Below are 17,675 nucleotides of genomic sequence, written 5' to 3' on the forward strand. Positions count from 1 at the left end.
TATCAATTCAATTGTGCGGGCTTGTTGGACGTTCGTAGCTTCCGCTGAACCCCACCCCATACCGCAAGCTCGTTTCAGCCCTCGTCCTCTCCAACAAACAGGACTAGGACCGAGGAGGAGGCGCCCACTTAGCGCTAATGCTCCTTTTATTGGTCAAGATTTCAACCGAGAGTTGAATGGATGCTCAATACCCCGATACAACGAACGGAATAAATTAGTACGTTTCAATGGACGGAATGACGTGATTCATCTCGTATAGAATTTGTACGTTGTGGAATGATTGTGAGAAAAGTTGTCACACAATTAATTTCGCCTTTCTTCGTCGTGAGCAAATCACCCGTTTCTGTATTCCAACGTAAATTAGTCAAATATTCTTATTGGAACGGTTTAAGCAACGTTGAATGTTGACAAATAAGAACAATTGTATCGATTTGATGTGGATATACCGAAAACAGAGATCGATGAACTAGCGCGGTATGAAATGAAGGAAAAATGGAAGATTAAACTTGTCAGTAAAGTAGAAATGAAAACAAATCACTGCGAATAACTGAAAGCACAAAAAGCTGGTGAAAAAAGGAAATTTCCATAAAAATCCCTGGCCGTATAATCCGGATGAAGCTTAGCCTGAATAGCGCGTATATCTAGAAAATGGAAAGGGCGAAAGTGCGTCGGTGACCGAAAATTTTTTGGTAAATGCAAAGAAATGAGAGGCCAGTGTATGTAAATGATACTCGCATGCATACTTCGTTGTACCGCAGATGCGTGATTCAAAATTTTGTTACAACCCGAGAATTCTCCCGACCACGTTGGACAGAAAACAAATTAACTTGGTATTTTGCAGATATCGATTATGGTTATTAATATCTTTTTTCTTCTTACCGACTGGCTTTGATGTGCACCTGATTAATTAATTATAGAATTTACGCGCAGTTCAAATTTCCATTTTACAAAGTTTCCCCAATTTTTTCACAGCGCTGCAAACCATGACATTGTAGTTAAAACTTGTGTAATTACACGAAATGGGTACAAAAGGATAGGTAGGGCAGTATGCAGAGGCATCGATTTAACGACGGCCGATAAAATTACGTTACATATAATATTTTTATTACAAAATATCCCAAATAATACTTTTCAGTGACTTTTCGTTCGGAGGAAAAAAGTCTGTGCGTACTTTGTTACGAAGGGACTGAATCGATTCGACAAAAAATAGAAGAGCATGTAAGACAGATTGTTTTCCTCTGATGCGTCACTATAAATATGTATGTATATGTATAACAATCAGTACGATAATTAGGAGTAATATATTTGTTATGGCATACACTTTATTGAAACAAAAGTAAAAATTAAAAAATTGCACAAAATAAAATATCACTCTTGGTCTCGCCATAACATAAATCTCATTTTGATAGCGTGCCTCCCTGCCTCCCATCTTTAAGTAGTTAAGGTTTTCAATTTTTGTGTGTACAAAAACAACGTCAAAATAAATTTTCTTACTTTAAACAAACATTTTTAATACTAGAAGTACGGGTTCTCTTTTAATTCACCTTTCCAATAGTCTTACATTGAATAGCCTTCCTTCATCACAATTACATTCACAGTTAATGGATCACGATGACATTATTCAACGTGCTGCCAGATAGATAATTCAAGCATTTTCGCTTGCAGGCCTCTTTTTATTCTGAAAATCAGAGAAAAAAAGTTTTATCACTGTTTAAAAGAACGAATATTCCCATCAAATTGAACACTTCACTGAAATTCTAGTATATTGGAAATTTTCTTAACAGTGCATATTTTGGGGTCTTACAGTTTGTTTAGTAGTCTTTGGATCTGCGCTGGAAGCTCTGGTTTTTGATCGTTCCTGTTCAAGTAGTGCATGCAGAGATGCCACTTCGTTTGTTAATTCGTCACGAATGTCTTGAAGTTTTGCAACCTCGACCAGCACCGATGCTTTGTCCTTCACTGTTGGAAAGATGACATATTTTATTTTCAACTCCTTTTGAGTACAATTTGTAAGTAGTGCAGCAATCATTTCAAATAATGTTAAAATATGAGTTAAGTGCGTTCAGTATTACTTGTATTTTAAGTCATATTTTTTTTATCAATTTCATCATCGTAACAACTTGACATTATTTACTCCAGAGAAATTTCGAATAATGAAAATGATGCGATGAGATTAAATGTCACTCACTTTCCCCTTGAGATAAGATTTCATAGAGCTTCTTATTTCTTTTTTTGACTTGTCTTAATTCTTCTTTCAGTGTTTGAACTTCGTCTTTCAATTGTGCAACTAATTCATCTCTCTTTTCCACCTCAACCCTTAACTGGGCTGAGGTTATATCTTCATCTATTTGATTCTGCCGTGATTTTAATATGTCCTTTTCTTTTTCCCTGGTAATTTCACTAATCGTTTCCTTTTTGATCCTATCAAAAAATTCAACATCTGATTCCTTAGGTTTACAATCTCCACTTTCGGGGGCAGGGTCTGTATTTGACGCAGGTGTTGCCCCCAGGTTGTTGAATTCTTCCAGAGACATTGTAGCTTTTTTGGGCTTTTTGCTGTTCAAGTTTTTCTTTGATTGCTCAGAGTCTTCTTTAGCTTTACCTGTAGTATCCACTTGTGCCTCGTACGCTAGCTTTGACAACAATATTGCCTGATGTAGCTCTTGCTCATATGTTTCCTCGACAGCCTTTCGATTGTCAATAAATAGGGTCTTTTAGTCTTTGCATATTAAATACCTTATTGTAAGTTTATCACAGCAAAGTATCTCTCGGGATTCATGTACAAAAATTACAAACATTCAATAATCTGTGTTGATTTCTACAACAGTAAGAAACTAAATGTAGATATGTTTGAAAACGACTTTTTTTCGCCTCGTAATTGTAATGAATGAATGAAAACTAGTAATATATGTAATGATTACCATTGAATCTTTTTGTTTCCACTGCTCCCATTGACGATCCTCATTGTTTTTATTTTTCTTACCCTGTAAATTGTATACAATAATGTATAAATATAAATATGTAATTAAACTTGTGGATATTGTCAAGTAATTCGCTTACAAAGTGTCGTTGCGACTACAAAACGCATAGTATAGCTCGGAAATACAACTACTTAGTAAATAAAAATTTTCAATTACACTGAAAATAATCGGATAACGTGAATTGTGCAGTTTTAAAATAAAAAACTGAAAACATTCAGAGTATCATGACACTGAATTTTCCCGCTGTGCTTAGTGATAACATTTGACAATTAGTGCCGGCTAAAACAATGTGCGCTTTGGCTTGGCTGTACCTTGCTCTGTTTTTTCTTTTCGTCTTTTTTAGGTTGTTGTTTCGAGGTAGCTGCAGATTTGTCATTCTTATTTTTTGTATTTGCAGTTTTAACGGTCGTTTTCTGGGTCTTTTTTGGCTTGTAATCGTCATCCTCCATACTCAAGACAGCAAATCGTGAGGGAACTGCAGTCGCCATTCTTATGGTATTTACTTGTATTTACCAGGTACGTGTGCCTATGAGAGGTGAATGAAATTGTTATAGAAAATGTACGAGAGTATCTCCGTACTTGATTTGACACTTGAGATTCGTATCGGACGAAACTCTCGCGACTATAAACGACAGTTGAATGTACTTTACTCCTTGCACCTTGCTGTATGTAAATATTATTTTACGCTCGTTCAGAGACGTTGGAATGCACTGAATACGTAGGTATATTTAAAAGAAAAAAGGAAAGCGTCGTAGGGCAACAACAGACCGGAAGTGAAGTGTGAACGCCGATAAGAACAGTGGCGACACAGTATTGAAGGAACACGAACAATCGCCTCGCAACATCAGGGTGGCCAATTGCTGTTTTTCAAATTTTATACAATTACCTGTAAAATATTTATTATTTCACGACACTTTCTAACAAGAAATCATTACTTTCCGTTTAAATACCTCTTTGCAATTATGCCTTTCACCGAAACTGAGTCGCAACCGATAAATCTTCAATTAGGTGGAGTGCTACCGTTACATGCCAGACAATCGTTTGTTACTTTAATAATATTTACTACGTAATCAGGTATTGCCTATAAATACGTCCACGGAAACCGAAAAATTGCAATTATAATAGAAAATTGCACGAATAGAGTGATGAATTTTATCATATAAGGAGGAAAGGCTCTGGAAATTTGGAAAATCGCATGATAAATTTGAAGAGAAAGGTGCGGTGCAACGTGGGGAGTGGTAGGCCTGGTTGAAAGTGGCGAAGCATCGAGTCCCGTTGCATGTCGGGAAAACTAAAATATGTACGTCGGATAAGCGCCGATTGGGGAACTGCATTACCTGTTTATTCGTGAATTCTGGTGCGAAAACGTCACGGTCACACAACAAGTGTAGTAGTGTGGATGGTGCGGACGTCCTGATACCTCGGGACGCTTACAAATTTGGATGTGAACGACTTTCAGTAGATTTTCACGAACGAAGTCAAGGCGGCAAACGCTCGGTCGCCTCCATAAAATGCCCGTGCATACAAACGCTGAGGTGCCTTGGACATTTCTCATTCACGTACGTCTTCATTACCGCTGTACTATTCACCTACCTACGTTTCGCAACATCATCCGAGGTTATCGACCTGATTTTTATACCAGAAACCTTTATTTATCATTATCGTTGCAGAATCAAGACGAGAAACGTAACCACGTCTAGGAAATCCCGCCGTTGGGGACGATCATCTACGAAGCAGAAGGAGGGCAACCCCCCTCCTCCCTCCCCCTGACCCGTACCCCACCGCCCCGAATTACCTCCCCTGCAAACAGTGAATAACTTGACTATTTTAAAAACTGAATAATAATCTAGTATTCCGCTTTTAATCAGTTCAACATATATATTTTTTGTGCAATCGTGTGCTAATCGTGCACACTTTCATAGTCGCGACCCATAACTTTGCACCGGCCATTGCACCGGATTGTTGTGCATACGCATTAGTCGCATGTAGGGTAAAAATATCGAGGTATCCACCTCATACAAATCTGAATAATAATACTGCAGAAACTGCGCTGTGTTCAATACTTTGCAACTTGTCATTCAATTGTTCAATATTTTGCAAGCTTTGTCGTATCAAGATAATGACGTTTTTTTCTATTTTGAAAGGCATCTTTTTAACGTACTAACTTATCAATATTTCAAACTTGCTTTTTTTTACAATGAAAGATTAGCTATAATATGATATTTTGTTCGGTGCAATAAAAGATCTATCAACGTATCACCTTATTCATGAGTAATTGTTCAATTTTTAGATAATCGGCGCGATAATATCATTAAAGTATAGTAGTTAGTTAAAACTTCTGTTGATGCACAAAACTAAGCTGTAACTTGCATGTACAGATGTTGAAACAGCAAGCCTTAGTTATTCAGTACAAATACATCTAAGGAACTACGCTGAAACTATCATATATCCAGACTTGACTTTATGACTGAATACAGTTGAGTAAGAGACGACGTCAAGATGTGCGAACAGACAGAGATCAGTTACTTGGATGGGGATGTCGTGTGGGTTAAACTTGGGGCCTCGTGGTGGCCTGGTCAAGTAACAAGCGTTCATAATTTACCTGAAGATATTCAGGAAGAATTGAAGAAAAAACCTATCATTGCAGCTGTGAAATTTTTTCAAGAGGATACATAGTGAGTTGCTGTTACTTATATTATCTTACTTGAACTTTTATCTATATATGGGAAACTACAAGACTCATTATTCATTTAAATACTGGTTTTCTATAATGTATTTGTCAGAATTGTCACTGTCTTGTTTTGAAATATCAGTATAAAATATTTATTGTTTATAATAGAAATTACTAACATGTAAAAATTTTTTTGTACACTACGCTTTTACTTCCTTTACTCTAAGATTAATCATGAATTAAAATTCAGTAATTCATCAATATTATTCATTGTTTCAGCGAATTTGTGAAGAATTATCAACAAATCTACAAATACAACTGCACATTGAAGGATGATTTCATCAAAAAAGGCTTAGGTATGTTTCTTCAACTAATTCCATCAATGAATGTCCCATGTTACTCCTATTTACGTGAATTCAAACCCTTTAACTAGTTTCATTAATCGCAGACGATTGAGTATTAAAAAGATACATGCCTCACAACTACCAACTTTAATGGTAGCGATTTAAGATATATCTGTTTTAATAGGCAGACATTTTCTTTTCACCAGATTTCAAATTAAAACCTGATATTGCTAGTTTTCCACAAGCCTCAGCCTCGCTGTTTGAACTTTTTAATTATTATCTGCTACAATACTCAGGAGAATAGCTGTTGACCTCAGCAAAAGCAATCCCGTTCAATGTGTATAACATGAGCTAGCATTTCCTTAAGTACATGAACTTGAAATATATAGTAAATTTAGGAGATCCATCTTATTCTAAACTATAACTAATAATTTCTGTCATTATTCACAGATAAATACCGAACCAAGAGTAAAGATGGATCGAGTTACATGGACAAATTCCCTGGAGATGTGGAAATGGCTGAGAAGTTGACAGGAGGTGATGCAGATATAATATCAAGCCATAAGTTTACACGTCAACAAAAACCAGATATATCAGCTCTGTTTGGAGAAAAAAAGATTCCAAAAAAGAAACGAGATCGTGAAGATGGGAGCAGAGAGAGACGCAATGATAGCGGAAGCTCTTCAGATACGCCATCTAGAAAAATTACACATCCACGATTTTTGAAGGAAAGTGATCACGAGGTTAGAATTCGTCACCAACCACCAAGCCTTTTGTCGACACCATCAAACAGCGGAGGTTCCCCGCAATACACTTGCTATGTGTGCAGCTTTACCTCTTCTCGCCTTAACGTCATTATTTTGCACAACAAAACTCACAGTTCTGGTAACTCAACACCAGTAGCAACTAAGGTTAAAACATATTCACAACCAAAAGCGAAACTTAGTGAAAGTGATACTCCAAAGAGAAAGTACACGAAGAAAGACAAGGGAGAATCTAACAAAGCCAGAAAAGAGATTGCACCAGAAGCAGGAAAACGAAAGTCCACAAAACATATAGAAAAAGCCAGTAAGAAGAAGAAACCTGACCCACAACTACGTGAAAAGTTGTTGGCTGACTGGCAAGATGAATCTGATACTGAAATGGGCTCTGATTTTAATAAATCTGCTGATACACCATCGTTAGATATTTCTCCTCCAAAATCTCAACGAAATTTCGAGGCTGCCGAACTTCCTGCTCACGAAGATAGTGAAGAAATTGATGAGAATGAGAGAATTCTATCAGAAGCAAAGAAAATACTGAATGAAACTGAATCTTTGTCTGCAATCGCGTTGGGTACAGGCTCACCGGGTCATAAGACAAAAAAAACCAAGCCATTTCTTTCAGAAACACAGAGTACTGGTAGAGACGAAAGAAGATCGCATGCTAATAAAAATACAGAACTATTATTGTTAGAGAAAGAAGGTGAAAATCTCAGCTCAGAAACGGACGACAAATTGTCAGGTTCTGTAAAAAGCGACAAAAAGACTGGATGTGAAAAAGATGATAAAAAGTCGAGACTGTCGTGTTTTGACTTCGATGAGGAAGATTTGCCTGAGCCTACGATTCCTCCAGTACGAAAAATACCTAGAGTATTTGGTGACAAAAATTTGTCTTTGAAGAAAGAAATTATCAAAGAATTTGAGATGAGTCAAGCTTTGAAAAATGATCAACAAAATGATGTTAAAAATTACAAAGACCAAACAACAGCGGCTGGTCATGAAGATACATTGAAACATTCTCAAGAGAGCGAAGAAGTTGATCATTCCATTCCAGATTCTGAAACTAGACAAGGAAAAATGGACGTGAATATCTGTGAAACTGAGCTAGAGATTGTTGAAATATTCGAAGTTGAGAAAGAAGAAGATTCCCCGTATGAGGAAACCAGTCTCACAGCAAAGTCTGTTGAGTTATTAGCAGAACAGCCAAAGACATCTATGGATATCAACGAAGAACCAGAAAATTCGGCAACAGAAAAAGAAGAACCAGTTTCAGAGAAGATTGAATCTGACATTGGGCAAAGTAAAATTTCATTGGAAAATGTATCGACTGATACGGAGAAGAGTCAATCTACAACTACAATTGACGATCTAGAAGCTGAAGAAATGCAGATGGAAGTCAATGAAACATCACCGATATTAGTTAAGAAGCGTCGTGGGAGGCCCAGAAAGAACCTAATTTCCGATAAGAAGTTAGTTCGTAACGATGAAATTGATGAAAGCAAATCTATCGAAACAGACAAAGTAACACTGGAATCTTTGAATAAGGTTGAGGAGCTCACTGAAGATTTTTTCGTGACAGCACAAAAAACCGAGAATGAGGATACGAAGGCGGTAGATTCTGATGTAGATGTATTACAATTTGGAAGGAAACGTAGGTCTGGCAGGAAAAGTTCGAAAACTGATGCAATACTGCTACATACTGATCACAGGACTTCAAATGATGACAGCCAGTCTGAAATTGATGACAAATCATCGACTGTTGAAGAAAAACTTACTAATCCGAAGAAAAGAGCAAAGAAAGGTAGAAGACCTTCAGGATTGCATAAAAAATCGTTAGCAGCTATTGAAATACCGATGGAAATTGATGATAAACTAACAGAAGTAGTTGGAGAACCTGCAGATTCTATGGTAGATGATCAAATCTTGTCAAAGTCTGAAGAGGTGCCCACAAAACTGGGTGAAAACACTGAAATTGATGAAAAGTCGAGTGGATTTGACAAAAAGTTATTGGAGACTTCAGCAGATGCGAGAGAAGATCATGGAATTTCTTCAGAAATTCATTTAGGACTGTCTGAAGAATCAACAGAACCAGCTGTATTGTTAGGGACAGATGTTGCGAAGGAACGTGATTTAGATGATCGGCAAGGTACCGTTGATGAGAAATTAGAAGAATCTACATTGCCAAGTGCTGCTGCAGTTACATCAGAAGCAAGTCGGTCACCGCCTCAATCAATGGATGCTGCAGTCGAATTAATTAACCGTAATTTCCAAGAAAGAACAGAAGTAATCGCAGAAGAATCTAAAATAGATAAACTAGTCACTGAATTTGTTGAACAAAAACCAGATGGTTCACAAGATACTGATATTTCTAAAATATCCTTGGAAACATTGCCTCCAAAAAAGTCACAAATAAAAAAGTTTGAGATGTCGCAAAACGATTTTTTTGAAAATGATACTCCTGTAGAGAAAATTGTCACAGAACCCGAGCCTGAAAAGAAAATAGATAAGATTGATGAAACGGAAATTGAAATTACGAGAGTTGCTGAAAGTGAAACGGTTACTGAAACTTTGACAGAGAAAGTAGTAGTAGAGCATGAAATAGTTGTTTCACAAGATGAAATCAATCCTTCAAAAGAATCAATGTCAGAAGTAGAAGAAGCTTTAAATTCAGATGGTTTGATTGATAAACAGCTATTAGATACACATCCGGATGTAACAATAGAACGGAATACTGTTACAGATGAGAATATGGAAATCAGTTCTCAAACAGTTGAACAAAGCGATGAAAATGTGAAATTGGATGAAACATTGCAAACAGATGATAAGAATGAATTGGAAATAGAATTGGTACCGGAAGATCATCCGAAAACTACAACTGATACTCCTTCAAAGAGATCATCGATGCAAACACGCTACAAAGGTAAATTTACTCCAGAAACTGGTGCAAAATCGAAGAAAGATAAAGATGGATCAACTGAAGAGAAACCCATAAATACTTTTCAAGAGGCATTTTTAAAAACCTTGCATATCGATAATTTAAAACGTGACAAAAAAATGATCATCGATGAAATTGAAATCACTGTGGGTAGAGGGAAAAAAAGTAAAAAATCGGTTGATAAGAAACTTAATATCGATATGGATAACGTTAATATTGTATCTGTAACTCAAACTGTGACACAAGATGTAGAAAATCAATCGATTGATGGTAAAAAAGTACTAGAAAAGTCTGAAGAAATTTTGCCATCTGAAAATATTTCAACTGTTTCTGCTGTCAGCGATTTCCGAGGTGTGGAAGTAGTTGTGGAAGAAAATACTGCAACTGATATAAAATTGGAAGATGCAAGTGTCCAAGAAATGATTCAACAAACTCCAGAGGTGAGCATTGATGGCTCAACAAGCCCTACACAGCCAACTAAGGTTGATGACGTTTCGAAACTACTGAGTTTAGATGTATCAAAATTAGATGAAACATCTCGAACATCAATGTCCACTCCATCGCCGACTTCTGTAAGTGGAATGCCAGTGAAAAAGCGAGAAAAACCAAGAATCATTGAAAGTGTCTCACTCAAAGAACCAATGCACATATTGAAGTCTAAATTACTTGAAAAAATTCCATCTAGAGGCACTAAACATAAGTTAGAGCCTGACACTTCCAAACGTGGCGATTCAAAATATAATCAAAGAAAAATCATGAAAATTGAGAATCTACCATCAAATAGCAAACTGAGGCAAACATTGAAGATATCTTCTCCTCATCTGTCATTGACGCAAAAGTTAGAGGCATTGAAAGCTGAAGAAGCAGCAGGGGCTAATTTAATGGAAACACAGACTGAAAAAGTGATTGCTCAAGCATCCCAAAGTGTTTCTGCCACTCCGGTAACTGAAAAGTTGATTCAACAAAGCTCACAAAGTTTAGCTGACATGGAACTGGACATAAACTCGATGCCTTTTGTTCTGAGTGAAGATGTCTTAACACCAGAAAGTATTGAACAGATGCCTGTCGTTATAACATCTCTCATACCTGCGTCCAGTTCAATATCAACGTCATCTATTTCATTAACACCGACTACACAATTGGTGTCACCAAGCCATGGACAATTTAAAACATCCGATTCATCATTAGAACCAACACCAAGTAAAAAGAAGAGCGGGGTTCCTACAATTTTGAAAACCAAGGCTAAAGCGAAACCAACTATCACCAGCGTAAAAACTATTGTACCCCCGCTAACGGGAGGGGTTAAAGGTTTGAAATTCCAAAATACCCAAACTGGAAAGAGCTCACCGTTAATATCACAGAAAGGGCAACCTGGTAAATATGTGATCGTACAAACTTCCGGAGGTCAACAACTGAGATACAGTGTCCAAGGTAAACCAGGAAGTCAACAGAAAATTGCAATCCCTACAGGAAAAGGTTCAGGAAGTGCACAAATTGTTCAGCAGGGAGGTAAGGTGGTTATTTTAACGTCACCACAGTCTGGTCAAACGAAAATGATACCTTTGAACACGTCTAAAACAATAGGAACCAAAATGCAGAGGATAATGACTACGAAGGGTCAAATCTTTGCACCAATTAGCTCACAAGGTGTTTTAACAACGAAAACCATTATAGCTCCAAAAACCGACATAGGATCACCTACGACATCGAAAGTAGCACCACAGGGACAGAAGATTATTAGTACTCAAGGCTTATCTGCAAAAGGAGTTCTAACTCAGATTCCTGGCGCTGTATCAAAATCAGCGCTGTTAGGGACGCTAACCCAAGGAATCATTACCAAGGGGGGTATTTACACTCCAATAAGTGCAGCTTCGCTGGCAGGTAAAACCATTATCAGTTCGAAAACTTTAGTCACAACCAAGGGTACTACTATCTTATCTCCATTGACATCGCAAAACCTTGTTACGTCCAAAGGAGCTATTTTAGCACCCATATCTCATTCTTTAACTGGTAAAACCATCTTAAGCACTCAGGGAATTGTTGGTTCCAAAGGTACTGTGTTAACACCTATTACAGGTCAACAAGTAAAAGCTATTGCAGCAAAAAGTCCAAGTAAAGGGGCAAAAGTTCAGTACCAAACAGTGCAACAGAAAATGCACTTGCCTGTCTTACAGAAAAATCAGAAAGTTCCAATATCCTCATCACAGATGAGAGTTCTAGGCTCGTTGAAATCACCTGGAAGCACGATACTGCTTCAGAATACCGTAACTGGGCAGAAGACATTGTTAACTGGAAAGAAAATGATCAAACAAGCCCTTGCTCATCAACAAGCTCAACAGCTGCCACTCTTAGCTGCCCAAAGTGGTTCACAGCATGCTTCTTCTGTTTTACCTCAAGGTCAACATATGAAAGGTAAAGTTCTTTCCTCAACACAAACAGTTCAAAAAGTTGTCATACCTAGAACACCAGGGCGTCAATCGAAGACTCAACAAAAGATCGTTGTTCAAAAGATGCAAGATGCTTCACTACAAAGTTCATCACCGAAATTAGTTACAAACGTTTCAAATATTTCTAAATCGTTAGCACAAACAAAACAGATTTCTGGCAACAGTCCAAATGCTACCAAGGCAAGTGCAAAGAGTTACGCTGGAGTCAGAAGCGGTCAACAAAAAAGAAATTTATTGAATGCAGCTCTTAACTCAATATCTAGTCCACCCGTTGCTGCAACTGTTACAAAACCGCTATCACTTCCAACTGTGGAACAAACCGAAGCTGAAAAGAAACCCAGAGCTCAAGAAATGGTCGAAGAAGTAGTTCAAACAGAAGAATCCAAACCAGAAACATCAGCCGTCGAACAAACTACTCCAGTTGTCGAAAAAATTGAAGAACCTAAAGCTGCTGTCCAACCTCAAATAATGGCTTTACCAACTGAAAGTGGTGATGGGACTCAAACTTACGTTTTGGTTACAATAGATGAACAAGGACAAATACAACCATTGGATAACAACACGTTAATGTCTTTGGAAGGTACAACTCAAAATCCTGATGGCACAAGAACTCTATACATAGATCCCAGTTCCTTAGGAGAAGCAGGAACGTTGGATAATATTGTATTACAATTTGACAACGGATGTGTATCAAATCTTCCATCTACAGTCAGTGATTCTTCACAAACAATGATATCAGAAAGTTTCCCAAGTTCTGAAATTATTCAGACATCAAATCAAGATATTTTGGCTGCTGCTCTTGCAAATACAGATTTCCAACAAGAGATCGGACTTCCGGATAACTCCACTGCGAGCGTTATGAGTACGGGACTGACACAAACAAGCCTGATCAATCAGACAATTTTGCAATCTACAATTATCCCACCAACGGAGCCAATTTCTTCACCGGCAGTTCTAGAAACTTCCTTGACTCTGAATCAACCTATTATGACACCACTGGAGGTACCAAGCAACATGACAATGACAACTGAAACTTCAACTTCAGTTGCCACAATTCCGTCATCGCTAGAATTACCGTTAACTGTCACCAATCCCAATATTGCGTACATTTCAACTGGAGGAACTCAAATTCAAATTCCTGGAAATTCAATGCCAGATATTGGAGAAATAATGGACAATTCAAGTGTTATTAGCCACAGTGAAACTCCTGCCACAACGCAATATTTGGTTTTACCTAATCTGGATGAAAATATAACAATTGAAGCACAGAATATTCAATCTAGCTCAAATTCAACACCGACTGTTTCTTATTCTGTATCGATTCCAGACAGTATGGTCTTGGAAACAACTCCAGTTCAAACCACGCCATCCATGCCAATCATCGATGACACATACGCTGATGATATCCCTTACAGCACGGCTATTCAGACACCGTTAGCTGGAGAGCCAAGTTTTGTTGATGTACCTGTGTCAGAAATGTTAGTTTCAAAAGCTTCTATTGCAACCACAGAAAATATAGTAACTGAAAACGTGACTGTGACCTCGGAAATGATTGTTACTTCGGATGAACCAGCTGTTTCCTCTCAAGAATCAATACCAGTATCTACTGTTGCGTCACAAGGAATACATGAAGTATCTGTTTCGTCGCAAGATGTTTATACATCTCACGATGTACCTGCGACAACCGAAGAACTCATCTCACAACAGATAGTTGTTACAGCTGAGGAATTAGTTTCGACTCACGATATGCCAATTGTTACTCAAGAGGAAAACCATCAAGAAATGTCTATTCAAATTAAAGATATACCGACGATAGAAATGCAGATTGAAGAACATGCTTCGGAAATTGAAGCTACCAGTATGCCTCTCATAGAAGAATCTTGTACAGTCAGTTCTGAATCGAATATTGAAATACAATCTGAACATTCAACATTTCTAACAACCGATTCAAAAGAAATACAAGCTAGTACTTCGGACGATGTAGTATCACCGAATAAGCTAAACGAATTGTTGGAAACATCCACCGCAGATGAGAAACCGTGCTCTGTGGATGATATTCAAACAGCGACATCAAACGAACAAGATACATCAGTCCATAATCAACCTGACACTTTGCCTGCCAAATTGTTGGATGACACTGAAGCAGAACATATGGATGTTGAACCATCTGTAGCAAGTGTATCTTGTGTTGAAAATAAAGAATCTGTTCTAGAGGTCTCTCAAGCTGGCACAGCATCATCCGAGGAAGAACACAGTCATGAAGTAATGAGCGCTGATTCAGAAATAAACTTTGAAGAATCCGTACCAGAAACTAGCGAAGAGAGACCCTCACAATCTTACGAACAATTCGATATTACCATGGCAAATGATTCCTTAGAAATTCCCAGCCAGTCAGTAAACAAGTCCGAAAACTCGCCCGAACCTACACAGTCAATACCTTATGAATCAATGGAAATTGATGAAACTAACACTTCTGCAGAGCCTCCTACGCAATCTTTTGCAGATTCAAAGCAAAATGAAGCCACCCAGTCTTACGAAACTTCCGTCGAAACACATGGAAATGCGCCAACACAGTCTTTTAATGAGATTATGCACAATCAAGAAGAGAGAACTTCTGGTGATGAATTGGTGGATGATCAAAGTTTTCCGACTCAAAGTTATGAGGTTGAAAAATTGGAGAGTCTTTCAGAAAATATGGAAACTGATGCTGAAATGAGTCAAGAAGGAAATATACCATCGCAGTCTAACGATATTGGGACAGACGGCATCGGTACTTCCTCAATTTCTACCAATAACTCTGGAGCAAATGAGGATGAAACTGCAAGTTCTTCTTATGTTCCGGAAACACCTGAAAATCAAGAACGAGATCAAGACCAGGAAAGTGCCATCAGTACATCATCTTACGAGATACCACCCTGTGAGGAATTAAATATCGCATCATCCAGCGTTATTCCCGATACTTCAGTCAGGGAAGAACATACAAGCATTCACGATAATGGTGTACCAGAAATACCAACATCATCCTACAGCTTGAATCCTGACAGCAGCTCGACTCATGTCGACGCTGTTCCTACATCCAGTTATGAAGACCAAGTCATTCTGGAACAAAATGTATCCACTTCGTACGAAGTACCAATTTCTATGCCAGGCTTGGAAGAGAATTCATCGCAAAGTTTTGTCACAGAAAGTTCGGATCATAGAAATGAACCATCCAGCTATTACACGCATCATCAAGAAGTAACGGCAAGTTATTATGAATCTGTTCACCAAGAATGTAATAATTCCAGGCTTGAAGAAGATCCCCAGGAAGAAGTTACAGCTAGTTATTATGAGTCTAATCCCCAAGACATTGCTTCAGAAGCTAGCCAAAGTTACTTTGCACCCGAAGAAGCTACGCCGAGTTATTCCAGTCAAAGTATAACTCCTAGTTACTATAATGCTAGACCAGAATCTGAGGCAACGCAAAGTTTCTATTCTTCCCAAACCTTGGATAGAAGAGAACAATCGTCGCAAAATGTGGAGGCATCCCAAAGTTTTTACCCGGAGGTAACCGAGAACCTAAGACTTAGACAACAGGGTGAGGCAACGCCAACCTATTCTACGAGGTATCCCGTTGACTATACGCTAACTGATTCGCCAATAGAAAGGCACGATTTGGTAGAAAGTTCTGTGCCTGCAACCAAACCAACCGAAAGGTAATATACTGTGTAAAAGGTTTGGCATTGTGCCTCCGACAATGATTTATCTATATGAACTTCTCATTTTAAATTCACCTTACAAAGATCCTTGTTTGAATAATGAACTATCAGCCATGATAGAGAGTTGAAAAATAGACTGGAGTCTATTTGTCAAGTGTAAATATAAAGTAAGTTAGTAAGTGGTTGGAGTAAGATTAAAAATAGGTCCTTATTATAATTTATGTATAGGTATGTTGGGGATGGATTCAATCCGTGATAGAGTGCGATATGATTGTACGAGCAGTGTAGATTATGAAGGAATGTGTTTTTGCTGCAGTACCATTTCGATTTCGTTTCAATACCTTATTCAAATAAGTGGTAATTGTAATCAAGTACTATGTGGTTTTAAAGCTGGGCACGAGTCGAAAATTGAAAAAGTAGGCAGAGCAGGTAATTTTAACATTTTTTTTTCCTTTCCTGTGTATGTTACATGTCCTGTTGAATTCATATTTCAGGCAACTTTAAGCTGTGTCGAAACTATTGGCAGTAGTAGGATATCTAAAGACATGTGGCTTTGGTCAGTAAGTACACTCTGAACCCTTACAATCTTTGCCATTCTTTTTAACTATCACAGCATACCCAAGACCAAATGTCTATAGTGTGTTTGCTACTCTAATCGTAGAATCTTTGTTTGTAGTAAACAGAACGTCATTTCTACATAATTGTGCTATATACAGAAAGAGTGAGGATATTCTGTTTTCACATAGAATTACATTTACTACATACTGTTTAAAAAGAAATATTGAACAAAAATGAAGTTGGAGAAGAATAAAATAGAATTTTATTTCTATGAGTGATATACATGGTTCTCTTTCTACCGAAATTTTCTACATGGTTGAAGTTGTTTGACAAGTCTAACCATTTTGAATAATTCGTCTAATTTCAAGTTGTAATCTCAGATTCACTAAACATAAAGTTGAAGTCGAAGAAGAACCATGCGTATCAGGATTAGTGTTTAGTTTGTAGGGTATAGTCAATATGTAATCCGTGTGTTACAAGATAATATAAGGATCGAAAATATAATTATATTATATTCTTTATAGTCTCATGTTATTCGGAATAAATATATTATGTTTTTATTTCTCGTGGCGTTTTCAATCAATCACGATCATATATGTACATATTACGTTGGAATTGGACAAGCAGAAAAAAGTGGAGAAGATATAATTTGCAACTTCACGACTAGCACCAAAAGTTAGAGTTTATCAGGCTTTGGGATTAGCAATGAATGACTGAATTGTTAAAGTTCCGCAATCATACTTTAGATTTGTTTCTTTATATTTTGATTTCTTTTGCCTTCATTTTTCATGTCTTCTCAGCAAAGAAGAGAGAAGTACTGCACATACGGATGCGGAAATTTGTTACTATGAAAAAAATAAAAATAAATAAACTTGTTACATTTTCTATAAAAGTTATTTGATCAGTCGCGAGATGAGCTATTCGCCTACGAGAATAGCAGAATGCAACTAGAAGTAAAGATAGTTATATACTATGCTATGAAATATATCAGAAGCAATTTGATATTTTCATCACACTAACAATATTACATTTTAAGTTCTACAGTGTGCACGACATACACAATTGTAACTATAAAATAAATATATGAATATTTACATAACTAATATGTAAAATGAACATATGTTTGTTCTCTTTTTGATCCTAGAGTATGCCAATTTTAATAAACTTTATCCATTGGAAAGAAATGAAAAATCGTGTTTTTATTTTACTCGTTTCAGTCTCATATTATCCACATACATAACATTATCAATTTCACGACCAAGCATTTACTTAAATCGTCA

General features: G+C 37.2%; 2 protein-coding genes across 3 annotated transcripts; one reads left to right on the forward strand and one right to left on the reverse strand.

Moving 5' to 3' along the window:
* Positions 1-1,082: 1,082 nt before the first annotated feature.
* On the reverse strand, positions 1,083-3,765 carry LOC124307150 (G kinase-anchoring protein 1-like). Of its 2 annotated transcripts, XM_046768576.1 has the most exons (6): positions 3,641-3,763; positions 3,293-3,507; positions 2,922-2,984; positions 2,189-2,687; positions 1,805-1,959; positions 1,083-1,678 (listed from the first exon to the last, which is right to left on the reverse strand). In XM_046768576.1, exons 2-6 carry the CDS (start codon positions 3,467-3,469, stop codon positions 1,646-1,648), a joined length of 927 nt encoding a protein of 308 aa, XP_046624532.1. In that variant the 5' UTR covers positions 3,470-3,507; positions 3,641-3,763; the 3' UTR covers positions 1,083-1,645. The 2 variants fall into 2 exon arrangements, with proteins under 2 accessions (XP_046624532.1, XP_046624531.1); XM_046768575.1 differs by having other exon boundaries at positions 3,293-3,765.
* Positions 3,766-4,278: 513 nt separating this feature from the next.
* On the forward strand, positions 4,279-17,586 carry LOC124307934 (uncharacterized). The gene is made up of 5 exons (XM_046770129.1): positions 4,279-4,540; positions 4,652-4,790; positions 5,459-5,656; positions 5,932-6,008; positions 6,447-17,586. Exons 3-5 carry the CDS (start codon positions 5,481-5,483, stop codon positions 15,836-15,838), a joined length of 9,645 nt encoding a protein of 3,214 aa, XP_046626085.1. The 5' UTR covers positions 4,279-4,540; positions 4,652-4,790; positions 5,459-5,480; the 3' UTR covers positions 15,839-17,586.
* The last annotated feature ends 89 nt before the right edge of the window (positions 17,587-17,675 follow it).

This window comes from Neodiprion virginianus, chromosome 6 (assembly GCF_021901495.1).
Source record: "Neodiprion virginianus isolate iyNeoVirg1 chromosome 6, iyNeoVirg1.1, whole genome shotgun sequence".
Lineage (NCBI taxonomy): Eukaryota > Metazoa > Arthropoda > Insecta > Hymenoptera > Diprionidae > Neodiprion > Neodiprion virginianus.

Coding starts and splice junctions, on each gene's coding strand:
- LOC124307150 (XM_046768575.1), bottom strand. CDS start 3,469: ATGGCGACTGCAGTTCCCTCACGATTTGCTGTCTTGAGTATGGAGGAT. Junction 2,985..3,292: donor AAAAGAAAAAACAGAGCAAG/GTACAGCCAAGC, acceptor TACAATTTACAG/GGTAAGAAAAATAAAAACAA. Junction 2,688..2,921: donor GGAAACAAAAAGATTCAATG/GTAATCATTACA, acceptor GACAATCGAAAG/GCTGTCGAGGAAACATATGA.
- LOC124307934 (XM_046770129.1), top strand. CDS start 5,481: ATGTGCGAACAGACAGAGATCAGTTACTTGGATGGGGATGTCGTGTGG. Junction 5,657..5,931: donor TTTTTTCAAGAGGATACATA/GTGAGTTGCTGT, acceptor TCATTGTTTCAG/CGAATTTGTGAAGAATTATC. Junction 6,009..6,446: donor TTTCATCAAAAAAGGCTTAG/GTATGTTTCTTC, acceptor CATTATTCACAG/ATAAATACCGAACCAAGAGT.